Source organism: Bombina bombina, chromosome 2 (assembly GCF_027579735.1).
Source record: "Bombina bombina isolate aBomBom1 chromosome 2, aBomBom1.pri, whole genome shotgun sequence".
NCBI classification, from domain to species: Eukaryota; Metazoa; Chordata; class Amphibia; order Anura; family Bombinatoridae; genus Bombina; species Bombina bombina.
Genome location: NC_069500.1, coordinates 262,591,037 through 262,612,336, shown reverse-complemented (window position 1 = coordinate 262,612,336; position 21,300 = coordinate 262,591,037). Strand labels below are relative to the sequence as shown.

The 21,300-nt window shown below is 41.5% G+C and overlaps 1 protein-coding gene across 2 annotated transcripts in view; it reads right to left on the bottom strand.

The window, feature by feature from the left end:
• FER (FER tyrosine kinase) overlaps window positions 1-21,300 on the bottom strand; it is a 728,481-nt gene that overhangs the window by 146,993 nt on the left and 560,188 nt on the right. For both annotated transcript variants that reach the window (XM_053701530.1, XM_053701531.1), the window contains exon 17: window positions 15,468-15,591. In XM_053701530.1, the coding sequence (XP_053557505.1) occupies window positions 15,468-15,591 (124 nt within the window). The remainder of the gene's footprint in view (window positions 1-15,467; window positions 15,592-21,300) is intronic.

Sequence of the window (21,300 nt, the reverse complement as noted above, 5' to 3'; positions counted from 1 at the left end):
AGGAAATAGTTGTCTGTAATTAAATTCATTATTTATACTTATTTGAAAAGCAGAAATGTAAGCTCAAGAATGTGCACGTGTCTGCAGCACTATATAGCTGCAGTTTTGCAACAATGTAATACATTAGCAGTAACACTAGATGGCAGCACTATTTCCTGTCATGTAGTGCTTCAGGCAAGTGCACGCTACCTACCTAGGTATCTCTTTAACAAAGAATAGCATGAGAATGAAACATTTTTAATAATAAAGGTAAATTGTAAACTTTTTAAAAATTGTATTCTCTATCTGAAAAATGAAAGAAATATTTTGGGTTTAATGTCCCTTTAAGGTCAGACATTTTTAAACAGCTGATGCCACATTACAGGAAGTGACGTGGTTCGCTATTTTGTCCAAACAGTAGCCTTCAAGTGCTTAGAATTTAGAATATGAGCCTACCTAGGTTTAGCTTTCAACTAAGAATACCAAGGGAACAAAGCAAATTTGATGATAAAAGTAAATTGGAAAGTTGTTTAAAATGATATGCCCTATCTGAATAATAAAAGTTTAATTTGGACTTTACTATCCCTTTAACCGTCTCTGCTCTGTTAGAGAAAGACTCATGGATACTGAGTCTGTTTGGAAATCCAAAAAAGTTAACTTTGTCTGAGGAACCAAAGAACTCTTTGGAAAATGAATCCTCCAACCATGCTTTTGAAGAAACAACAAGTATTGGTTGGTGTGAGATTCTGCTAAAGGAAAAGACAGAGCTTGAACCAAGATATCATCCAGGTAAGGAAACACTGCAATACCCGGAGTTCTGATCACAGACAAAAGGATACTTAGAACCTTTGTAAATATTCTTGGAGCTGTAGCCAGACCAAATGGTACAGCAACAAACTGAAAATACTTATGCAAACTAAACTGGAAATGTTCTTTGTGAATTGGAACATGAAGGTAAGCATCCTATAAATCTATTGTGGACATAAACTGACCTAGGTGAACAAAAGGCAGAATAGTCCTGATAGTTTCCTTTCTGAAAGATGGAATCCTTAGAAATCTGTTCAGAGGCTTAAGATCTAGAACTGGTCTGAAAGTGCCTTCCTTCTTTGGAACAATGAAGATATTTGAATAAAATCCCATCCCCTGTTACTGCAAAGGAACTGGAACAATCACTCCCATATATCTTCCAGATCTGAGACAGACAGAAGAAAAGCTTGAGCTTTTACAGGATTTCTTGGAACATTGGACAGAAAAAAAAAACTTTCCTCTGGGAGCCAAACCAGTATTGAAAAATATCAGCAGAGGTTATTGAAATAAGAGTATATTGTAGATCCATAAAGGGAGGCAGAAGACACGTCCCTGCGACCAATTATAAATGGTTTATGAACAATTTCCCATGAGGTAAAACAAAGAATCATAAACCATACCCCAAATTACATCCCTCTGACCAGCACTGTACACTGAGTGGAAACCGGGCCTCAATATAGACTGAAAACCCCTTTCTCACACATATTCATTCTTCAAGACTAAGGCATGTGTGGGAGGGATTTTATAGAGCTCTTGAAGTTTGGGAATCTTTGCCTCCTCCTAGTGATAGAGAGTAGCAATTCCCATGAGTAATGGATCGTGGAATCTCACCACCTGTATGAAAGAAATATAAAATATATTAAAAGTAATTTATAATTCCAATTATTAGTAGTGATACTATGGAACGAAAGAGACCAAAAACGTGTAATAACATAATTTATGCTTACCTGATAAATTTATTTCTCTTGTAGTGTATCCAGTCCACGGATCATCCATTACTTGTGGGATATTCTCCTTCCCAACAGGAAGTTGCAAGAGGATCACCCACAGCAGAGCTGCTATATAGCTCCTCCCCTCACTGCCATATCCAGTCATTCGACCGAAACAAGCCGAGAAAGGAGAAACCATAGGGTGCAGTGGTGACTGTAGTTTAATTAAAATTTAGACCTGCCTGAAAAGGACAGGGCGGGCCGTGGACTGGATACACTACAAGAGAAATACATTTATCAGGTAAGCATAAATTATGTTTTCTCTTGTTAAGTGTGTTCAGTCCACGGATCATCCATTACTTGTGGGATACCAATACCAAAGCTAAAGTACACGGATGATGGGAGGGACAAGGCAGGAACTTAAACGGAAGGAACCACTGCCTGTAGAACCTTTCTCCCAAAAACAGCCTCCGAAGAAGCAAAAGTATCAAATTTGTAAAATTTGGAAAAAGTATGAAGGGAAGACCAAGTTGCAGCCTTGCAAATCTGTTCAACAGAGGCCTCATTTTTAAAGGCCCAGGTGGAAGCCACAGCTCTAGTAGAATGAGCTGTAATCCTTTCAGGAGGATGCTGACCAGCAGTCTCATAGGCTAAATGGATTATACTCCAAAGCCAAAAAGAAAGAGAGGGTGCCGAGGCCTTCTGACCTCTCCTCTGTCCAGAGTAAACAACAAACAGGTTAGATGTTTGGCGAAAATCTTTAGTAGCCTGTAAGTAAAACTTCAAGGCACGGACTACGTCTAGATTATGCAAAAGACGTTCCTTCTTTGAGGACATAATGATGGAACAACAATCTCTTGATTGATATTCTTGTTAGAAACCACCTTAGGTAAAAACCCAGGTTTTGTACGCAGAACAACTTTATCTGAATGAAAGATCAGATAAGGAGAATCACAATGTAAGGCAGATAACTCCGAGACTCTTCGAGCCGAGGAAATAGCCATCAGAAAAAGAACTTTCCATGAAAGAAGTTTGATATCAATAGAATGAAGGGGTTCAAACGGAACCCCTTTAAGAACTTTAAGAACCAAGTTTAAGCTCCATGGAGGAGCAACAGGTTTAAACACAGGCTTAATTCAAACTAAAGCCTGACAAAATGCCTGAACGACTGGAACTTCTGCCAGACGCTTGTGTAAAAGAATAGACAGAGCAGAAATCTGTCCCTTTAAAGAACTAGCTGAGAATCCTTTGTCCAAACCCTCTTAGAGGAAGGACAATATCCTAGGAATCCTAACCCTACTCCATGAGTAATTCTTGGATTCACACCAATGAAGATATTTACGCCATATCTTGTGATAAATTTTCCTGGTGACAGGCTTTCGTGGCTGTATTAAGGTATCAATTACTGACTCGGAGAAGCCACGCTTTGATAGGATCAAGGGTTCAATCTACATGCAGTCAGTCTCAGAGAAAGTAGATTCGGATGATTGAAAGGACCTTGTATTAGAAGGTCTTGTCTCAGAGGCAGAGTCCATGGTGGAAAGGATGACATGTCCACTAGGTCTGCATACCAGGTCCTGCGTGGCCACGCAGGCGCTATCAATATCACCGATGCTCTTTCCGGTTTGATTTTGGCAATCAGACGAGGGAGCAGAGGAAACGGTGGAAACACATAAGCCAGGTTGAAAACCAAGGCACTGCTAGAGCATCTATCAGTGCCGCTTCTGGGTCCCTGGACCTGGATCGGTAAGAAGGAAGCTTGGCGTTCTGGCGAGACGCCATGAGATCCAATTCTGGTTTGCCCCAACGGAGAACCAATTGAGCAAACACCTCCAGATGGAGTTCCCATTCCCCCGGATGAAAAGTCTGACGACTTAGAAAATCCGCCTCCCAGTTCTCTACACCTGGGATATGGATCGCTGACAGGTGGCAAGAGTGAGTCTCTGCCCAGCGAATTATCTTGGAGACTTCTGACATCGTTAGGGAACTCCTGGTTCCCCCTTGATGGTTGATGTAAGCCACAGTCGTGATGTTGTCCGACTGAAATCTGATGAACCTCAGTGTTGCTAGCTGAGGCCAAGCCAGAAGAGCACTGAATATTGCTCTTAACTCCAGAATATTTATTGGGAGGAGTTTCTCCTCCTGAGTCCATGAAACCTGAGCCTTCAGGGAGTTCCAGACTGCACCCCAACCTAGAAGGCTGGCATCTGTTGTTACAATTGTCCAATCTGGTCTGCGAAAGGTCATACCCTTAGACAGATGGGCCCGAGATAACCACCAGAGAAGAGAATCTCTGGTTTCCTGATCCAGATTTAGTAGAGGGGACAAATCTGTGTAATCCCCATTCCACTGACTGAGCATGCATAATTGCAGCGGCCTGAGATGCAGGCGCGCGAATGGCACTATGTCCATCGCCGCTACCACTACCATTAAGCCGATTACTTCCATGCACTGAGCCACCGTGGGGCGCGGAATGGAGTGAAGAACACAGCAAGCATTTAGAAGTTTTGATAACCTGGACTCCGTCAGGTAAATTTTCATTTCTACAGAATCTATTAGAGTCCCTAGGAAGGAAACCCTCGTGAGAGGAGATAGAGAACTCTTTTCTTCGTTCACTTTCCACCCATGCAACCTCAGGAATGCCAGAACTATCTCTGTATGAGATTTGGCAATTTGAAAGCTTGACGCCTGTATCAGGATATTGTCCAGGTAAGGAGCCACCGCTATGCCTCGCGGTCTTAGGACCGCCAGAAGTGAGCCCAGAACCTTTGTAAAAATTCTTGGGGCTGTAGCCAACCCGAATGGAAGAGCTACAAATTGGTAATGCCTGTCTAGAAAGGCAAACCTCAGGAACTGATGATGATTCTTGTGAATCGGAATGTGAAGGTAGGCATCCTTTAAGTCCACTGTGGTCATGTACTGACCCTCTTGGATCATGGGTAAAATGGTTCGAATAGTTTCCATCTTGATTGACGGAACTCTGAGGAATTTGTTTAGGTTCTTTACATCCAAAATTGGTCTGAAGGTTCCCTCTTTTTTGGGAACCACAAACAGATTTGAATAAAACCCCTGTCCTTGTCCCGTCCGTGGAACTGGATGGATCACTCCCATTACAAGGAGATCTTGTACGCAGCCTAAGAATGCCTCTTTTTTTATCTGGTTTGCAGATAATCTTGAAAGGTGAAATCTCCCTTGTGAAGGAGAAGCTTTGAAGTCCAGAAGATATCCCTGAGATATGATCTCCAACGCCCAGGGATCCTGAACATCTCTTGCCCACCCCTGGGCGAAGAGAGAGAGTCTGCCCCTACTAGATCCGTTGTCGGATAGGGGGCCGCTCCTTCATGCTGTCTTAGAGGCAGCAGCAGGCTTTCTGGCCTGCTTACCCTTGTTCCAGGACTGGTTAGGTTTCCAGGCCTGCTTGGATTGAGCAAAAGTTCCCTCTTGTTTTGAAGCAGAGGAAGTTGATGCTGCACCTGCCTAGAAATTTCGAAAGGCACGAAAATTAGACTGTTTGGCCTTTGATTTGGCCCTGTCCTGAGGAAGAGTATGACCCTTACCTCCAGTAATGTCAGCAATAATTTCTTTCAAACCAGGCCCGAATAAGGTCTGCCCCTTGAAAGGAATGTTGAGTAATTTAGACATTGAAGTCACATCAGCTGACCAGGATTTGAGCCATAGCGCCCTACGCGCCTGGATGGCGAATCCGGAATTCTTAGCCGTTAGTTTAGTCAAATGAACAATGGCATCAGAAACAAATGAGTTAGCTAGCTTAAGAGTTCTAAGCTTGTCAACAATTTCAGTCAATGGAGCTGTATGGATGGCCTCTTCCAGGGCCTCAAACCAGAATGCCGCCGCAGCAGTGACAGGCGCAATGCATGCAAGGGGCTGTAAAATAAAACCTTGTTGAATAAACATTTTCTTAAGGTAACCCTCTAATTTTTTATCCATTGGATCTGAAAAAGCACAACTGTCCTCAACCGGGATAGGTGGAGGGAGCAGTAGAAACTGCTCCCTCCACCTTAGGGACAGTCTGCCATAAGTCCAGTGTAGTGGCATCTATTGGAAACATTTTTCTAAATATAGGAGGTGGGGAAAAGGGCACACCGGGCCTATCCCACTCCTTACTAATAATTTCTGTAAGCCTTTTAGGTATTGGAAAAACATCAGTACTCACCGGCACTGCATAGTATTTATCCAGCCTACACAATTTCTCTGGCACTGCAATTGTGTCACAGTCATTCAGAGCAGCTAACACCTCCCCAAGCAATACACGGAGGTTCTCAAGCTTAAATTTAAAATTAGAAATCTCTGAATCAGGTCTCCCCGAATCAGAGACGTCACCCACAGACTGAAGCTCTCCGTCCTCAGGTTCTGCATATTGTGACGCAGTATCAGACATGGCTCTTACAGCATCTACGCACTCTGTATCTCGTCTAACCCCAGAGCTATTGCGCTTGCCTCTCAATTCAGGCAATCTGGATAATACCTCTGACAGGGTATTATTCATCATTGCAGCCATGTCCTGCAAAGTAATCGCTATGGGCGTCCCTGATGTACTTGATGCCATATTAGCGTGCGTCCCTTGAGCGGGAGGCAAAGGGTCCGACACCTGGGGAGAGTTAGTCGGCATAACTTGGCCCTCGACAGACCCCTCTGGTGACAATTCTTTTATAGATAAAGACTGATCTTTACTGTTTAAGGTGAAATCAATACATTTAGTACACATTCTCCTATGGGGCTCCACCATGGCTTTTAAACATAATGAACAAGTATCCTCTGTTTCAGACATGTTTGTACAGACTAGCAATGAGACTAGCAAGCTTGGAAAACACTTTAAAGCAAGTTAACAAGCAATATAAAAAACGTTACTGTGCCTTTAAGAGAAACAAATTGACAAAATTTGAAATAACAGTGAAAAAAGGCAGTTACACTAACAAAATTTTTACAGTGTATGTAACAAGTCAGCAGAGCATTGCACCCACTTGCAAATGGATGATTAACCCCTTAATAACAAAAACAGAATAATAAATGACAAAAAACAGAATTTATGTTTACCTGATAAATTACTTTCTCCAACGGTGTGTCCGGTCCACGGCGTCATCCTTACTTGTGGGATATTCTCTTCCCCAACAGGAAATGGCAAAGAGCCCAGCAAAGCTGGTCACATGATCCCTCCTAGGCTCCGCCTACCCCAGTCATTCGACCGACGTAAAGGAGGAATATTTGCATAGGAGAAACCATATGATACCGTGGTGACTGTAGTTAAAGAAAATAAATTATCAGACCTGATTAAAAAAACAGGGCGGGCCGTGGACCGGACACACCGTTGGAGAAAGTAATTTATCAGGTAAACATAAATTCTGTTTTCTCCAACATAGGTGTGTCCGGTCCACGGCGTCATCCTTACTTGTGGGAACCAATACCAAAGCTTTAGGACACGGATGAAGGGAGGGAGCAAATCAGGTCACCTAAATGGAAGGCACCACGGCTTGCAAAACCTTTCTCCCAAAAATAGCCTCAGAAGAAGCAAAAGTATCAAACTTGTAAAATTTGGTAAAAGTGTGCAGTGAAGACCAAGTCGCTGCCCGACATATCTGATCAACAGAAGCCTCGTTCTTGAAGGCCCATGTGGAAGCCACAGCCCTAGTGGAATGAGCTGTGATTCTTTCAGGAGGCTGCCGTCCGGCAGTCTCATAAACCAATCTGATGATGCTTTTAATCCAAAAAGAGAGAGAGGTAGAAGTTGCTTTTTGACCTCTCCTTTTACCAGAGTAAACAACAAACAAGGAAGATGTTTGTCTAAAATCCTTTGTAGCATCTAAATAGAATTTTAGAGCGCGAACAACATCCAAATTGTGCAACAAACGTTCCTTCTTTGAAACTGGATTCGGACACAAAGAAGGCACGACTATCTCCTGGTTAATGTTTTTGTTAGAAACAACTTTCGGAAGAAAACCAGGTTTAGTACGTAAAACCACCTTATCTGCATGGAACACCAGATAAGGAGGAGAACACTGCAGAGCAGATAATTCTGAAACTCTTCTAGCAGAAGAAATTGCAACCAAAAACAAAACTTTCCAAGATAATAACTTAATATCAACGGAATGTAAGGGTTCAAACGGAACCCCCTGAAGAACTGAAAGAACTAAGTTGAGACTCCAAGGAGGAGTCAAAGGTTTGTAAACAGGCTTGATTCTAACCAGAGCCTGAACAAAGGCTTGAACATCTGGCACAGCTGCCAACTTTTTGTGAAGTAACACAGACAAGGCAGAAATCTGTCCCTTCAAGGAACTTGCAGATAATCCTTTCTCCAATCCTTCTTGAAGAAAGGATAGAATCTTAGGAATTTTTACCTTGTCCCAAGGGAATCCTTTAGATTCACACCAACAGATATATTTTTTCCATATTTTGTGGTAAAATTTTCTAGTTACAGGCTTTCTGGCCTGAACAAGAGTATCAATAACAGAATCTGAGAACCCACGCTTTGATAAGATCAAGCGTTCAATCTCCAAGCAGTCAGTTGGAGTGAGACCAGATTCGGATGTTCGAACGGACCTTGAACAAGAAGGTCTCGTCTCAAAGGTAGCTTCCATGGTGGAGCCGATGACATATTCACCAGATCTGCATACCAAGTCCTGCGTGGCCACGCAGGAGCTATCAAGATCACTGATGCCCTCTCCTGATTGATCCTGGCTACCAGCCTGGGGATGAGAGGAAACGGCGGGAATACATAAGCTAGTTTGAAGGTCCAAGGTGCTACTAGTGCATCTACTAGAGTCGCCTTGGGATCCCTGGATCTGGACCCGTAGCAAGGAACCTTGAAGTTCTGACGAGAGGCCATCAGATCCATGTCTGGAATGCCCCACAGTTGAGTAATTTGGGCAAAGATTTCCGGATGGAGTTCCCACTCCCCCGGATGTAATGTCTGACGACTCAGAAAATCCGCTTCCCAATTTTCCACTCCTGGGATGTGGATTGCAGACAGGTGGCAGGAGTGAGTCTCCGCCCATTGAATGATTTTGGTCACTTCTTCCATCGCCAGGGAACTCCTTGTTCCCCCCTGATGGTTGATGTACGCAACAGTCGTCATGTTGTCTGATTGAAACCGTATGAACTTGGCCTTTGCTAGCTGAGGCCAAGCCTTGAGAGCATTGAGTATCGCTCTCAGTTCCAGAATATTTATCGGTAGAAGAGATTCTTCCCGAGACCAAAGACCCTGAGCTTTCAGGGGTCCCCAGACCGCGCCCCAGCCCATCAGACTGGCGTCGGTCGTGACAATGACCCACTCTGGCCTGCGGAAGTTCATCCCTTGTGACAGGTTGTCCAGGGACAGCCACCAACGGAGTGAATCTCTGGTCCTCTGATTTACTTGTATCGTCGGAGACAAGTCTGTATAGTCCCCATTCCACTGACTGAGCATGCACAGTTGTAATGGTCTTAGATGAATGCGCGCAAAAGGAACTATGTCCATTGCCGCTACCATCAAACCTATTACTTCCATGCACTGCGCTATGGAAGGAAGAGGAACGGAATGAAGTATTTGACAAGAGTTTAGAAGTTTTGTTTTTCTGGCCTCTGTCAGAAAAATCCTCATTTCTAAGGAGTCTATTATTGTTCCCAAGAAGGGAACCCTTGTTGACGGAGATAGAGAACTCTTTTCTACGTTCACTTTCCATCCGTGAGATCTGAGAAAGGCCAGGACTATGTCCGTGTGAGCCTTTGCTTGAGGAAGGGACGACGCTTGAATCAGAATGTCGTCCAAGTAAGGTACTACTGCAATGCCCCTTGGTCTTAGCACCGCTAGAAGGGACCCTAGTACCTTTGTGAAAATCCTTGGAGCAGTGGCTAATCCGAAAGGAAGTGCCACGAACTGGTAATGCTTGTCCAGGAATGCGAACCTTAGGAACCGATGATGTTCCTTGTGGATAGGAATATGTAGATACGCATCCTTTAAATCCACCGTGGTCATGAATTGACCTTCCTGGATGGAAGGAAGAATTGTTCGAATGGTTTCCATTTTGAACGATGGAACCTTGAGAAACTTGTTTAGGATCTTGAGATCTAAGATTGGTCTGAACGTTCCCTCTTTTTTGGGAACTATGAACAGATTGGAGTAGAACCCCATCCCTTGTTCCCCTAATGGAACAGGATGAATCACTCCCATTTTTAACAGGTCTTCTACACAATGTAAGAATGCCTGTTTTTTTATGTGGTCTGAAGACAATTGAGACCTGTGGAACCTCCCCCTTGGGGGAAGCCCCTTGAATTCCAGAAGATAACCTTGGGAGACTATTTCTAGTGCCCAAGGATCCAGAACATCTCTTGCCCAAGCCTGAGCGAAGAGAGAGAGTCTGCCCCCCACCAGATCCGGTCCCGGATCGGGGGCCAACAGTTCATGCTGTCTTGGTAGCAGTGGCAGGTTTCTTGGCCTGCTTTCCCTTGTTCCAGCCTTGCATTGGTCTCCAGGCTGGCTTGGCTTGAGAAGTATTACCCTCTTGCTTAGAGGACGTAGCACTTGGGGCTGGTCCGTTTCTACGAAAGGGACGAAAATTAGGTTTATTTTTGGCCTTGAAAGACCTATCCTGAGGAAGGGCGTGGCCCTTACCCCCAGTGATATCAGAGATAATCTCTTTCAAGTCAGGGCCAAACAGCGTTTTCCCCTTGAAAGGAATGTTAAGCAATTTGTTCTTGGAAGACGCATCCGCTGACCAAGATTTCAACCAAAGCGCTCTGCGCGCCACAATAGCAAACCCAGAATTTTTCGCCGCTAACCTAGCCAATTGCAAAGTGGCGTCTAGGGTGAAAGAATTAGCCAATTTGAGAGCACGGATTCTGTCCATAATCTCCTCATAAGGAGGAGAATCACTAGTGATCGCCTTTTCTAGCTCATCGAACCAGAAACACGCGGCTGTAGTGACAGGGACAATGCATGAAATTGGTTGTAGAAGGTAACCTTGCTGAACAAACATCTTTTTAAGCAAACCTTCTAATTTTTTATCCATAGGATCTTTGAAAGCACAACTATCTTCTATGGGTATAGTGGTGCGTTTGTTTAAAGTAGAAACCGCCCCCTCGACCTTGGGGACTGTCTGCCATAAGTCCTTTCTGGGGTCGACCATAGGAAACAATTTTTTAAATATGGGGGGAGGGACGAAAGGTATACCGGGCCTTTCCCATTCTTTATTTACAATGTCCGCCACCCGCTTGGGTATAGGAAAAGCTTCTGGGGGCCCCGGGACCTCTAGGAACTTGTCCATTTTACATAGTTTCTCTGGGATGATCAAATTCTCACAATCATCCAGAGTGGATAACACCTCCTTAAGCAGAGCGCAGAGATGTTCCAACTTAAATTTAAATGTAATCACATCAGGTTCAGCTTGTTGAGAAATTTTCCCTGAATCTGAAATTTCTCCCTCAGACAAAACCTCCCTGGCCCCCTCAGACTGGTGTAGGGGCCCTTCAGAAACAATATCATCAGCGTCCTCATGCTCTTCAGTATTATCTAAAACAGAGCAGTCGCGCTTACGCTGATAAGTGGGCATTTTGGCTAAAATGTTTTTGATAGAATTATCCATTACAGCCGTTAATTGTTGCATAAGGAGTATTGGCGCGCTAGATGTACTAGGGGCCTCCTGAGTGGGCAAGACTGGTGTAGACGAAGGAGGGGATGATGCAGTACCATGCTTACTCCCCTCACTTGAGGAATCATCTTGGGCATCATTTTCTCTAAATTTTGTGTCACATAAATCACATCTATTTAAATGAGAAGGAACCTTGGCTTCCCCACATTCAGAACACAGTCTATCTGGTAGTTCAGACATGTTAAACAGGCATAAACTTGATAACAAAGTACAAAAAACGTTTTAAAATAAAACCGTTACTGTCACTTTAAATTTTAAACTGAACACACTTTATTACTGCAATTGCGAAAAAGTATGAAGTATTTGTTCAAAATTCACCAAAATTTCACCACAGTGTCTTAAAGCCTTAAAAGTATTGCACACCAAATTAGGAAGCTTTAACCCTTAAAATAACGGAACCGGAGCCGTTTTTATCTTTAACCCCTTTACAGTCCCTGGTATCTGCTTTGCTGAGACCCAACCAAGCCCAAAGGGGAATACGATACCAAATGACGCCTTCAGAAAGTCTTTTCTATGTATCAGAGCTCCTCACACATGCGACTGCATGTCATGCTTCTCAAAAACAAGTGCGCAATACCGGCGCGAAAATGAGACTCTGCCTATGATTAGGGAAAGCCCCTAGAGAATAAGGTGTCCAAAACAGTGCCTGCCGATATTATTTTACAAAATACCCAGATTAAAATGATTCCTCAAGGCTAAATATGTTTATTATATGAATCGATTTAGCCCAGAAAATGTCTACAGTCTTAAAAAGCCCTTGTGAAGCCCTTATTTATTGTCTGTAATAAAAATGGCTTACCGGATCCCATAGGGAAAATGACAGCTTCCAGCATTACATCGTCTTGTTAGAATGTGTCATACCTCAAGCAGTAAAATTCTGCTCACTGTTCCCTCAACTGAAGTTAATTCCTCTCAACAGTCCTGTGTGGAACAGCCATCGATTTTAGTAACGGTTGCTAAAATCATTTTCCTCTTACAAACAGAAATCTTCATCTCTTTTCTGTTTCAGAGTAAATAGTACATACCAGCACTATTTTAAAATAACAAACTCTTGATTGAATAATAAAAACTACAGTTAAACACTAAAAAACTCTAAGCCATCTCCGTGGAGATGTTGCCTGTACAACGGCAAAGAGAATGACTGGGGTAGGCGGAGCCTAGGAGGGATCATGTGACCAGCTTTGCTGGGCTCTTTGCCATTTCCTGTTGGGGAAGAGAATATCCCACAAGTAAGGATGACGCCGTGGACCGGACACACCTATGTTGGAGAAACGTTTTTTAAACACAGTCACAACAACTGCCACAGTCTACTGTGATTGTTACCCTCCTCAAACATGACTTTGAAGCCTTTTGAGCCCTTCAGAGATGTCCTGTATCATGCACAGGGAAGCTGAATGTCTCTGTCAGTATTTTTATCTGCACAGAAAAGCACTAAAATAGGCCCTTCCCACTCATATTGCAACAGTGGAAAGCTTCAGGAAACGGTCTCTAGGCAAAAATCAAACCAGCCATGTGGAAAAAAACTAGGCCCCAATAAGTTTTGTCACCAAACATATATAAAAACGATTAACATGCCAGCAAACGTTTTATATTACACTTTTATAAGAGTATGTATCTCTGTTAATAAGCCTGATACCAGTCGCTATCACTGCATTTAAGGCTTAACTTACATTAATCCGGTATCAGCAGCCATTCCCTCTCTGAAGTTACCTCACTCCTCAGAATATGTGAGAACAGCCATGGATCTTAGTTACTTCTGCTAAGATCATAGAAATCACAGGCAGATTCTTCTTCTAATGATGCCTGAGATGAAACAGTACACTCCGGTACCATTTAAAAATAAACTTTTGATTGAAGTTAAAAAACTAACTATAATACACCACTTTCCTCTTACTACGTCCATCTTTGTTGAGAGTTGCAAGAGAATGACTGGATATGGCAGTGAGGGGAGGAGTAATATAGCAGCTCTGCTGTGGGTGATCCTCTTGCAACTTCCTGTTGGGAAGGAGAATATCCCACAAGTAATAATGGATGATCCGTGGACTGGATACACTTAACAAGAGAAATTATAATTAATGAATGAATAACATATTTAGAATAGCTACAGCTTTATGAGAACCATATCAACAAATTACTTTGGATAGCTCTTTATCATGTCTTCATTTTAAAGCAAACTGAATAGGAAACACGCAGATTTTAATACTTTAAATTCTCACACAATATAAAAAATAAAAAGTCGCACAACTGAATGGTCCTGGGGCCATTCTGCTAACAATACGAATGAATTTTTACAGAATATATTAAACTTTATGGTAGTTCATCAGCAGCAGAAATGCCAAAGGCATTCAAATGATTAAATGCACTACAGTAAAGTCTCACATTGCCTGTGAGAAATATTAATGTCTGATTTGGCAAATTTCTTAAAAAAATGTGGCAGAACACATTGCACTGAAAAGATAACTTAAAGCTACTGAGATTGAAATAAGATAAATATACCAAGTGCTGTGACAATAGTATAGCTGGTAGAATGTAAATTATATATATATATATATATATATATATATATATATATATATACACACATATATATATATATATATATATATATATACACACACACACACACACGCACATATACATAAATTAATATGTATATATTTTTTATTAGAATTAGAAAACTCACTAGCATAAGGCAAGCAATAAGTAGCCCAAATTAGGCTAGCGGTTTACAGAGCTAAAATAGTAGAATTTGATCCATTCTTTAGCAGGCAATATTTATCTAAAATTAACTGTACTGCAGTTAACATATGTGAGCTAATTGTTATGTGAAATGGTTTTAAACCTTTCAACATATATTTATAAAGTCCTGCATCCTGTGAGCAATAAAGCAAAACCAGTACTTTCTCCCTGTGAGCATTTTCCATCTAGTGCTTCATACATTTAAAAACAATCTGCACCATTTGGGGTTCCTTCATTTTAAATGTCGAACTTCTGAAGGTCAGTGATTACTGTTCTGGCTGGAAACTGAATGAGACTGGGGAAGGCAGAGGTCCCAATAAAGGTGAGTAAATAATTATGTTGCATTTCAAGTACATTGGGGTATTTTACTAAATTGTTTATTTGTGTGTGCTTATTGCATGTGCCCAGCTTACTATTCCTAAAGTTCAGTAAAAATGCTGTATTTTAGAGGATTTTGAGCTGAAAACCGGTTTCTTCATTTACATTAGACAAACAAGCAAGCATCATTATTGTAAACCAACATTGCTACCCCTACTTGACAGAAAATGGTAAAATTAGGCAATCAAGTTGAGATTGAAGTACAGACTTTCACCATTAATTCAGGGGTTTAACAAAATATTGCATGAACCATTAAGAATTACAGCTATTTTCATACATAGTTCCCCTATTTTCAGCGGCTCAAGGGACACACTACATATTCATAAATAAAGTGATCATTCCTAATACATGATTGAAAATCCTTTGCACTGAATGACTGCCTGAAATCCATGGGTAGTACCAAATTGTTTTCCTCCATTGTGATGCTTTGCCAAGACCGCCGTCTTAAAGGAATAGTCTAGCCAAAATTAAACTTTCATGATTCAGATAGAGCATGTCATTTTAAACAACTTTCTAATTTTCTCCTATTATTAATTTTTATTCATTCTCTCAGTATCTTTATTTGAAAAAGCAGGAATGTAAGCATAGGAGCCGGCCCATTTTTGGTTCAGACCTGGGAAGCACTTTCTGATTAGTGTCTAAATGTAGCGACCAATCCTTTAAAGGTTAGGACCATGTGACAAATACACAACCAGAAGGGGTAAACAAAATAAATATTAAAGTTAAGGGCTAAAGTATAGGCTAACCACCATAGCTAAGTACATTTTAGCAATCCTAAATAAATATACGTTACACCCTTCTCAATTGAATTCACAAAAATCAAGAAATTAACATTTTTACACACGTCTGATTTTCCAATTATTGTTATATCTCCAAATAACAAAAACACAGTGGAGTGTTAAATGTTCTAATACTATTTTATGTGCATGCATACAAACACAAATAAGAACAAGGTAAAACCTTCTGTTGCATAGGAGATGCACATATTTCATACCTATGAATGCAGTTTTTAGATTCAAGATAGGCCATCCCAGAAGCAGCATCTAAGGAAAACTTCACTAGCTGTTTGGGTTTCATATCATCCTTCCTTTTCCTTAAATAAGTAAGGAAGTCACCACCTACAGAAATAGAAATACAGACAATAAGACAGGACAATAATAAGGCTTGCATTTCATTTCTCAATTATCAATAGCTAGCTGCAAAAAATACAGCCAACAATTAGTAACAGTTTGCCTTTCCTAAATAACTTATCATATGCACATGTTGCCTGGACAAAATAGAAGCTGAAAACCAGAAAGTAAAATACAACTGGTGTCCGTATCCTTTATCTTGTAGAGAATGCTGAAAACCAGTGAAAAAGTACACTTAAAGGGACATCAAAACTAAACTTTCCAGTTCACTTCTATTATTAATAAACTTTCTTCACTTGTTCTATTTTACTTAAAAGCATACCTAGGCAGGTTCACGAGTGTGCATGTTTCCTGAGAACTATATGGCAGCATTCTACTATACATTACTGTAAACACTTCTGCCATATAGTGAATAAACGCATGCATACTGCTGAGCCTACTTAAGTATACCAATAGAACCAAGTACATTTCAAAATGGACTATCACAAAAAGATTAATCTTGACTTTCATGTCCCTTTAATTATTTTTATATGACCGTACACTCAAAATAAAAATAACATTTTAATTTAAACACTCTTTAAAAATGCAGTTGTTCTTTATTCTGCAAATTTTCATTTTCATGTTCTCCAAGAAAGGCTTGAGTGCCCAATCCAGCTGCAGTTAACCTGACCCTCCCACATTCTACCCAGAAATCCTTTAGATTAGGTCAGTATCGTTTTTAAATCTGGCTAATGATTTTCCACATCAAGATAATTTGTAATGGAGTGCTTAATCGTTGGTAAATACTGTGCGAGTTAAAAAAAAAATAATCCTAAATCTTAAAGGGATTTTTAAAACATTTTATTATTGCACAATTGCCTGCATAAAGTCTGCTCCAGAGAAGCAATGCATAGCTGAGACCTAGCTGAATACTGCTCCTGATCTTACCTATTTATGCTTTTCAGCACAAGATACCAAGAGAATGAGGTAAATTTGATAACTGAAATAAACTGAAGTGTCTCTTAAAATTGCATGCACTATCTGAAGCATATTTTTTTGGCTTTTAGGTCTCTAAGAAAATTTGACCTTTGCTATAAGTGGATTCTCAATCAAAAATAATTTTTTGGTCAGTCACTTATGATGGGGACATGGGGACCTCCTGCAAGCTTTACTCTTGTGAAGTTAAAAACATAAATTATGCCCACAGCCTGTAAAACCTTTCTCCCGAAAGCTCCTTTAGCTGAAGCAAACACATCAAACTTGTAAAATTTAGAAAAAGTATGTAAGAAGGACCAGGTAGCTGCCTTACAAATCTGATCCATAGAGGCCTCAATCTTAAAGGACTAAGAGGAAGCTACTGCTCTAGTAGAATGAGCTGTAATCCTCTGAGGAGGTTTATATCCAGCTGTCTCATAAGCAAAGTAGATAACACTCCTTAACCAAAAAGATAGGGAAGTCAAAGAGACCTTCTGTCCCTTACACTTCCCAGAATAGACAACAAACAAAGTATGTAAGGACTAAGAGGAAGCTACTGCTCTAGTAGAATGAGCTGTAATCCTCTGAGGAGGTTTATGTCCCGCTGTCTCATAAGCAAAGTAGATAACACTCCTTAACCAAAAAGATAAGGAAGTCGAAGAGACCTTCTGTCCCTTACACTTCCCAGAATAGACAACAAACAAGGACGAAGTTTGTCTAAAATCCTTAGTGGCCTAAAGGTAGAATTTCAAGGCGTGAACCACGTCCAGATTATGAAGCAAACGTTCCTTCACAGAAGGATTTGGATACAAGGAGGGAACCACAATCTCTTGATTGATGTTGCAGTCTGAAACGACCTTTGGAAGAAAACTTAACTTAGTACATAGAACAGTCTTATCCGAATGGAACACCAGATAAGGAGGCTCACATTGCAAGTTGGCAATCTCAGATACTCTGCGCGCAGAAGCAATAGTCAGTAGAAAAAGAACCTTGATGTGGGCCACTACACGAGGAAGGAGTGGCAACGACGGGAAAATGTAAATTAGACTGAACCTCCAAGGCACTGCTAATGCATCTATTAGCTCCGCCTGAGGATCCCTGGACCTCGACCCATATCTGGGTAGCTTGGTATTGAGACAAGGCGCCATGAGATCTATCTCCGGCGTCCCCCACTGGTTGCATATCTCCGCAAACACTTTGGGATGGAGAGATTATTCCACCGGATGAAAGGATTGTCTGCTGAGAAAATCCGCTTCCCAGTTATCCACACCCGGAATGTGGATCACTGACAGCGAACAGCTGTGGGCCTCCGCCCACTCCAGAATTCGAGATACCTCCCTCATTGCTAGGGAGCTTTTTGTTCCCCCCTGGTGGTTGATGTAAGCCACCAAGGTTATATTGTCTGATTGGAATCTGATAAACCGGGACAAACCCAGAAGGGGACAAGCCTTCAGAGCATTAAAGATTGCTTGAAGTTCCAGAATGTTGATCGGGAGGGAGCGTTCCTCCTGAGACCACAGGCCCTGTGCCTTCTTGGCACCCCAAACAGCTCCCCATCCTGATAGGCTTGCATCCGTAGTTACAATCTCCCAGGATGGTCTTAAGAAGATTGTCCCTCGGGACAGATGATCTAGACAGAGCCACCAGGAGAGCGATTCTCTCGACTGGTTGTCCAGAGAGAACTGTTTAGCCAGATCCGAATTATCACCGTTCCACTGCCTCAGCATGCACAGTTGCAGCGGTCTGTGACGGAACCTGGCAAAGGGAATTATGTCCATGCTGGACACCATGAGACCAATCCCCTCCATACACTGAGCCACAGAGGGCCTTAAAGAGGTCAGGAGGGCAAGACATGCCGAAGCAAGCTTGCAACGTCTCTGGTCTGTTAGAAATATGCTCATGGATATGGAGTCTATTATAGTACCCAGGAATTCTACCCTGGTGGTTGGAATAAGAAAACTCTTTTCTAGATTTATCTTCCATCCATGGGATAGAAGAAGTGAGAGAAAAGATTCCGAATGGACCTCTGCCAGATGAAAAACATAATTTATGTAAGAACTTACCAGATAAATTCATTTCTTTCATATTGGCAAGTGTCCATGAGCTAGTGACATATGGGATATACAATCCTACCAGGAGGGGCAAAGTTTCCCAAACCTCAAAATGCCTATAAATACACCTCTCACCACACCCACAATTCAGTTTAACGAATAGCCAAGCAGTGGGGTGATAAAGAAAGGAGTAGAAAGCATCAACAAAGGAAATTTGGAAATAATTGTGCTTTATACAAAAAATCATAACCACCATAAAAAGGGTGGGCCTCACGGACTCTTGCCAATATGAAAGAAATTAATTTATCAGGTAAGCTCTTACATAAATTATGTTGTTTTCTTTCATGTAATTGACAAGAGTCCATGAGCTAGTGACATATGGGATATCAATACCCAATATGTGGATCTCCACTCAAGAGTCACTAGAGAGGGAGGGAATAAAAATAAAAACAGCCATATTTCGCTGAAAAAATTAATCCACAACCCCAAAAAAAAAAAAGTTTATTTTCATTTTTGAAAGAAAAAAACAAATCAAAAAGCAGAAGAATCAAACTGAAACAGCTGCCTGATAGAACTTTTCTACCAAAAACTGCTTCCTAAGAAGCAAATACATCAAAACGGTAGAATTTAGTAAATGTATGCAAAGAGGACCAAGTCGCCGCTTTGCAAATCTGATCAACTGAAGCTTCATTCTTAAAAGCCCACGAAGTGGAGACTGATCTAGTAGAATGAGCTGTAATTCTCTGAGGCGGGGCCTGACCCGACTCCAAATAAGCTTGATGAATCAAAAGTTTCAAACAAGAAGCAAAGGAAATAGCAGAAGCCTTCTGACCTTTCCTAGGACCAGAAAATAACACAAATAGATTGGAAGTCTTCTTGAAATCTTTAGTAGCTTCCACATAATATTTCAAAGCTCTTACCACATCCAAAGAATGTAAGGATCTCTCCAAAGAATTCTTAGGATTAGGACACAAGGAAGGCACAACAATTTCTCTACTAATGTTGTTAGAATTCACAACCTTAGGTAAAAATGGAAAAGAAGTCTGCAAAACTGCCTTATCCTGATGAAAAATCAGAAAAGGAGACTCACAAGAAAGAGCAGATAGCTCAGAAACTCTTCTAGCAGAAGAGATAGCCAAAAGGAACAAAACTTTCCAAGAAAGTAGATTAATGTCCAAAGAATGCATAGGCTCAAATGGAGGAGCCTGTAAAGCCTTCAGAACCAAATTAAGACTCCAAGGAGGAGAAATTGATTTAATGACAGGCTTAATACGAACTAAAGCCTGTACAAAACAGTGAATATCAGGAAGTATAACAATCTTTCTGTGAAATAAAACAGAAAGAGCGGAAATTTGTCCTTTCAAGGAACTTGCAGACAAACCCTTATCCAAACCATCCTGAAGGAACTGTAAAATTCTAGGAATTCTAAAAGAATGCCAGGAGAATTTATGAGAAGAACACCATGAAATGTAAGTCTTCCAAACTCTATAATAAATCTTCCTAGAGACAGATTTACGAGCTTGTAACATAGTATTAATCATTGAGTCAGAGAAACTTCTATGACTAAGAACTAAGCGTTCAATTTCCATACCTTTAAATTTAATGATTTGAGATCCTGATGGAAAAACGGACCTTGAGATAGTAGGTCCGTCCGTAACGGAAATGGCCAAGGTGGGCAACTGGACATCCGAAACAGATCCGCATACCAAAACCTGTGTGGCCATGCTGGAGCCACCAGCAACACAAAAGACTGTTCCATGATGATTTTGGAGATCACTCTTGGAAGAAGAACTAGAGGCGGGAAGATGTAAGCAGGCTGATAACACCAAGGAAGTGTCAGCACATCGAATGCTTCCGCCTGAACATCCCTGGACCTGGACAGGTATCTGGGAAGTTTCTTGTTTAGATGAGAGGCCATGAGATCTATCTCTGGAAGCCCCCACATCTGAACAATCTGAGAAAACACATCTGGATGGAGAGACCACTCCCCTGGATGTAAAGTCTGGCGGCTGAGATAATCCGCCTCCCAATTGTCTACGCCTGGGATATGCACCGCAGAGATTAGACAGGAGATGGATTCCGCCCAGGCAAGTATCCGAGATACTTCTTTCATAGCTTGGGGACTGTGAGTCCCACCCTGATGATTGACATAATCCACAGTTGTGATATTGTCTGTCTGAAAACAAATGAACGGTTCTCTCTTTAGCAGAGTCCAGAACTGAAGAGCCCTTAAATTGCATGGAGTTCTAAAATATTTATTGGTAATCTCGCCTCTTGAGATTTCCAAACCCCTTGTGCTGTCAGAGATCCCCAAACAGCTCCCCAACCTGAAAGACTCGCATCTGTTGTGATCACAGTCCAGGTTGGGCGAACAAAAGAAGCCCCTTGAACCAAACGATGGTGATCTATCCATCATGTCAGAGAGTGTTGTACATTGGGATTCAAGGATATTAATTGTGATATCTTTGTATAATCCCTGCACCATTGATTCAGCATACAAAGCTGTAGAGGTCTCATGTGAAAACGAGCAAAGGGGATCGCATCCGATGCTGCAGTCATGAGACCTAAAACTTCCATGCACATAGCCACTGAAGGGAATGACAGACTGAAGGAGCCGGCATGCTGCGACCAATTTTAAACGTCTCTTGTCTGTTAGAGACAGAGTCATGGACACTGAATCTATCTGGAAGCC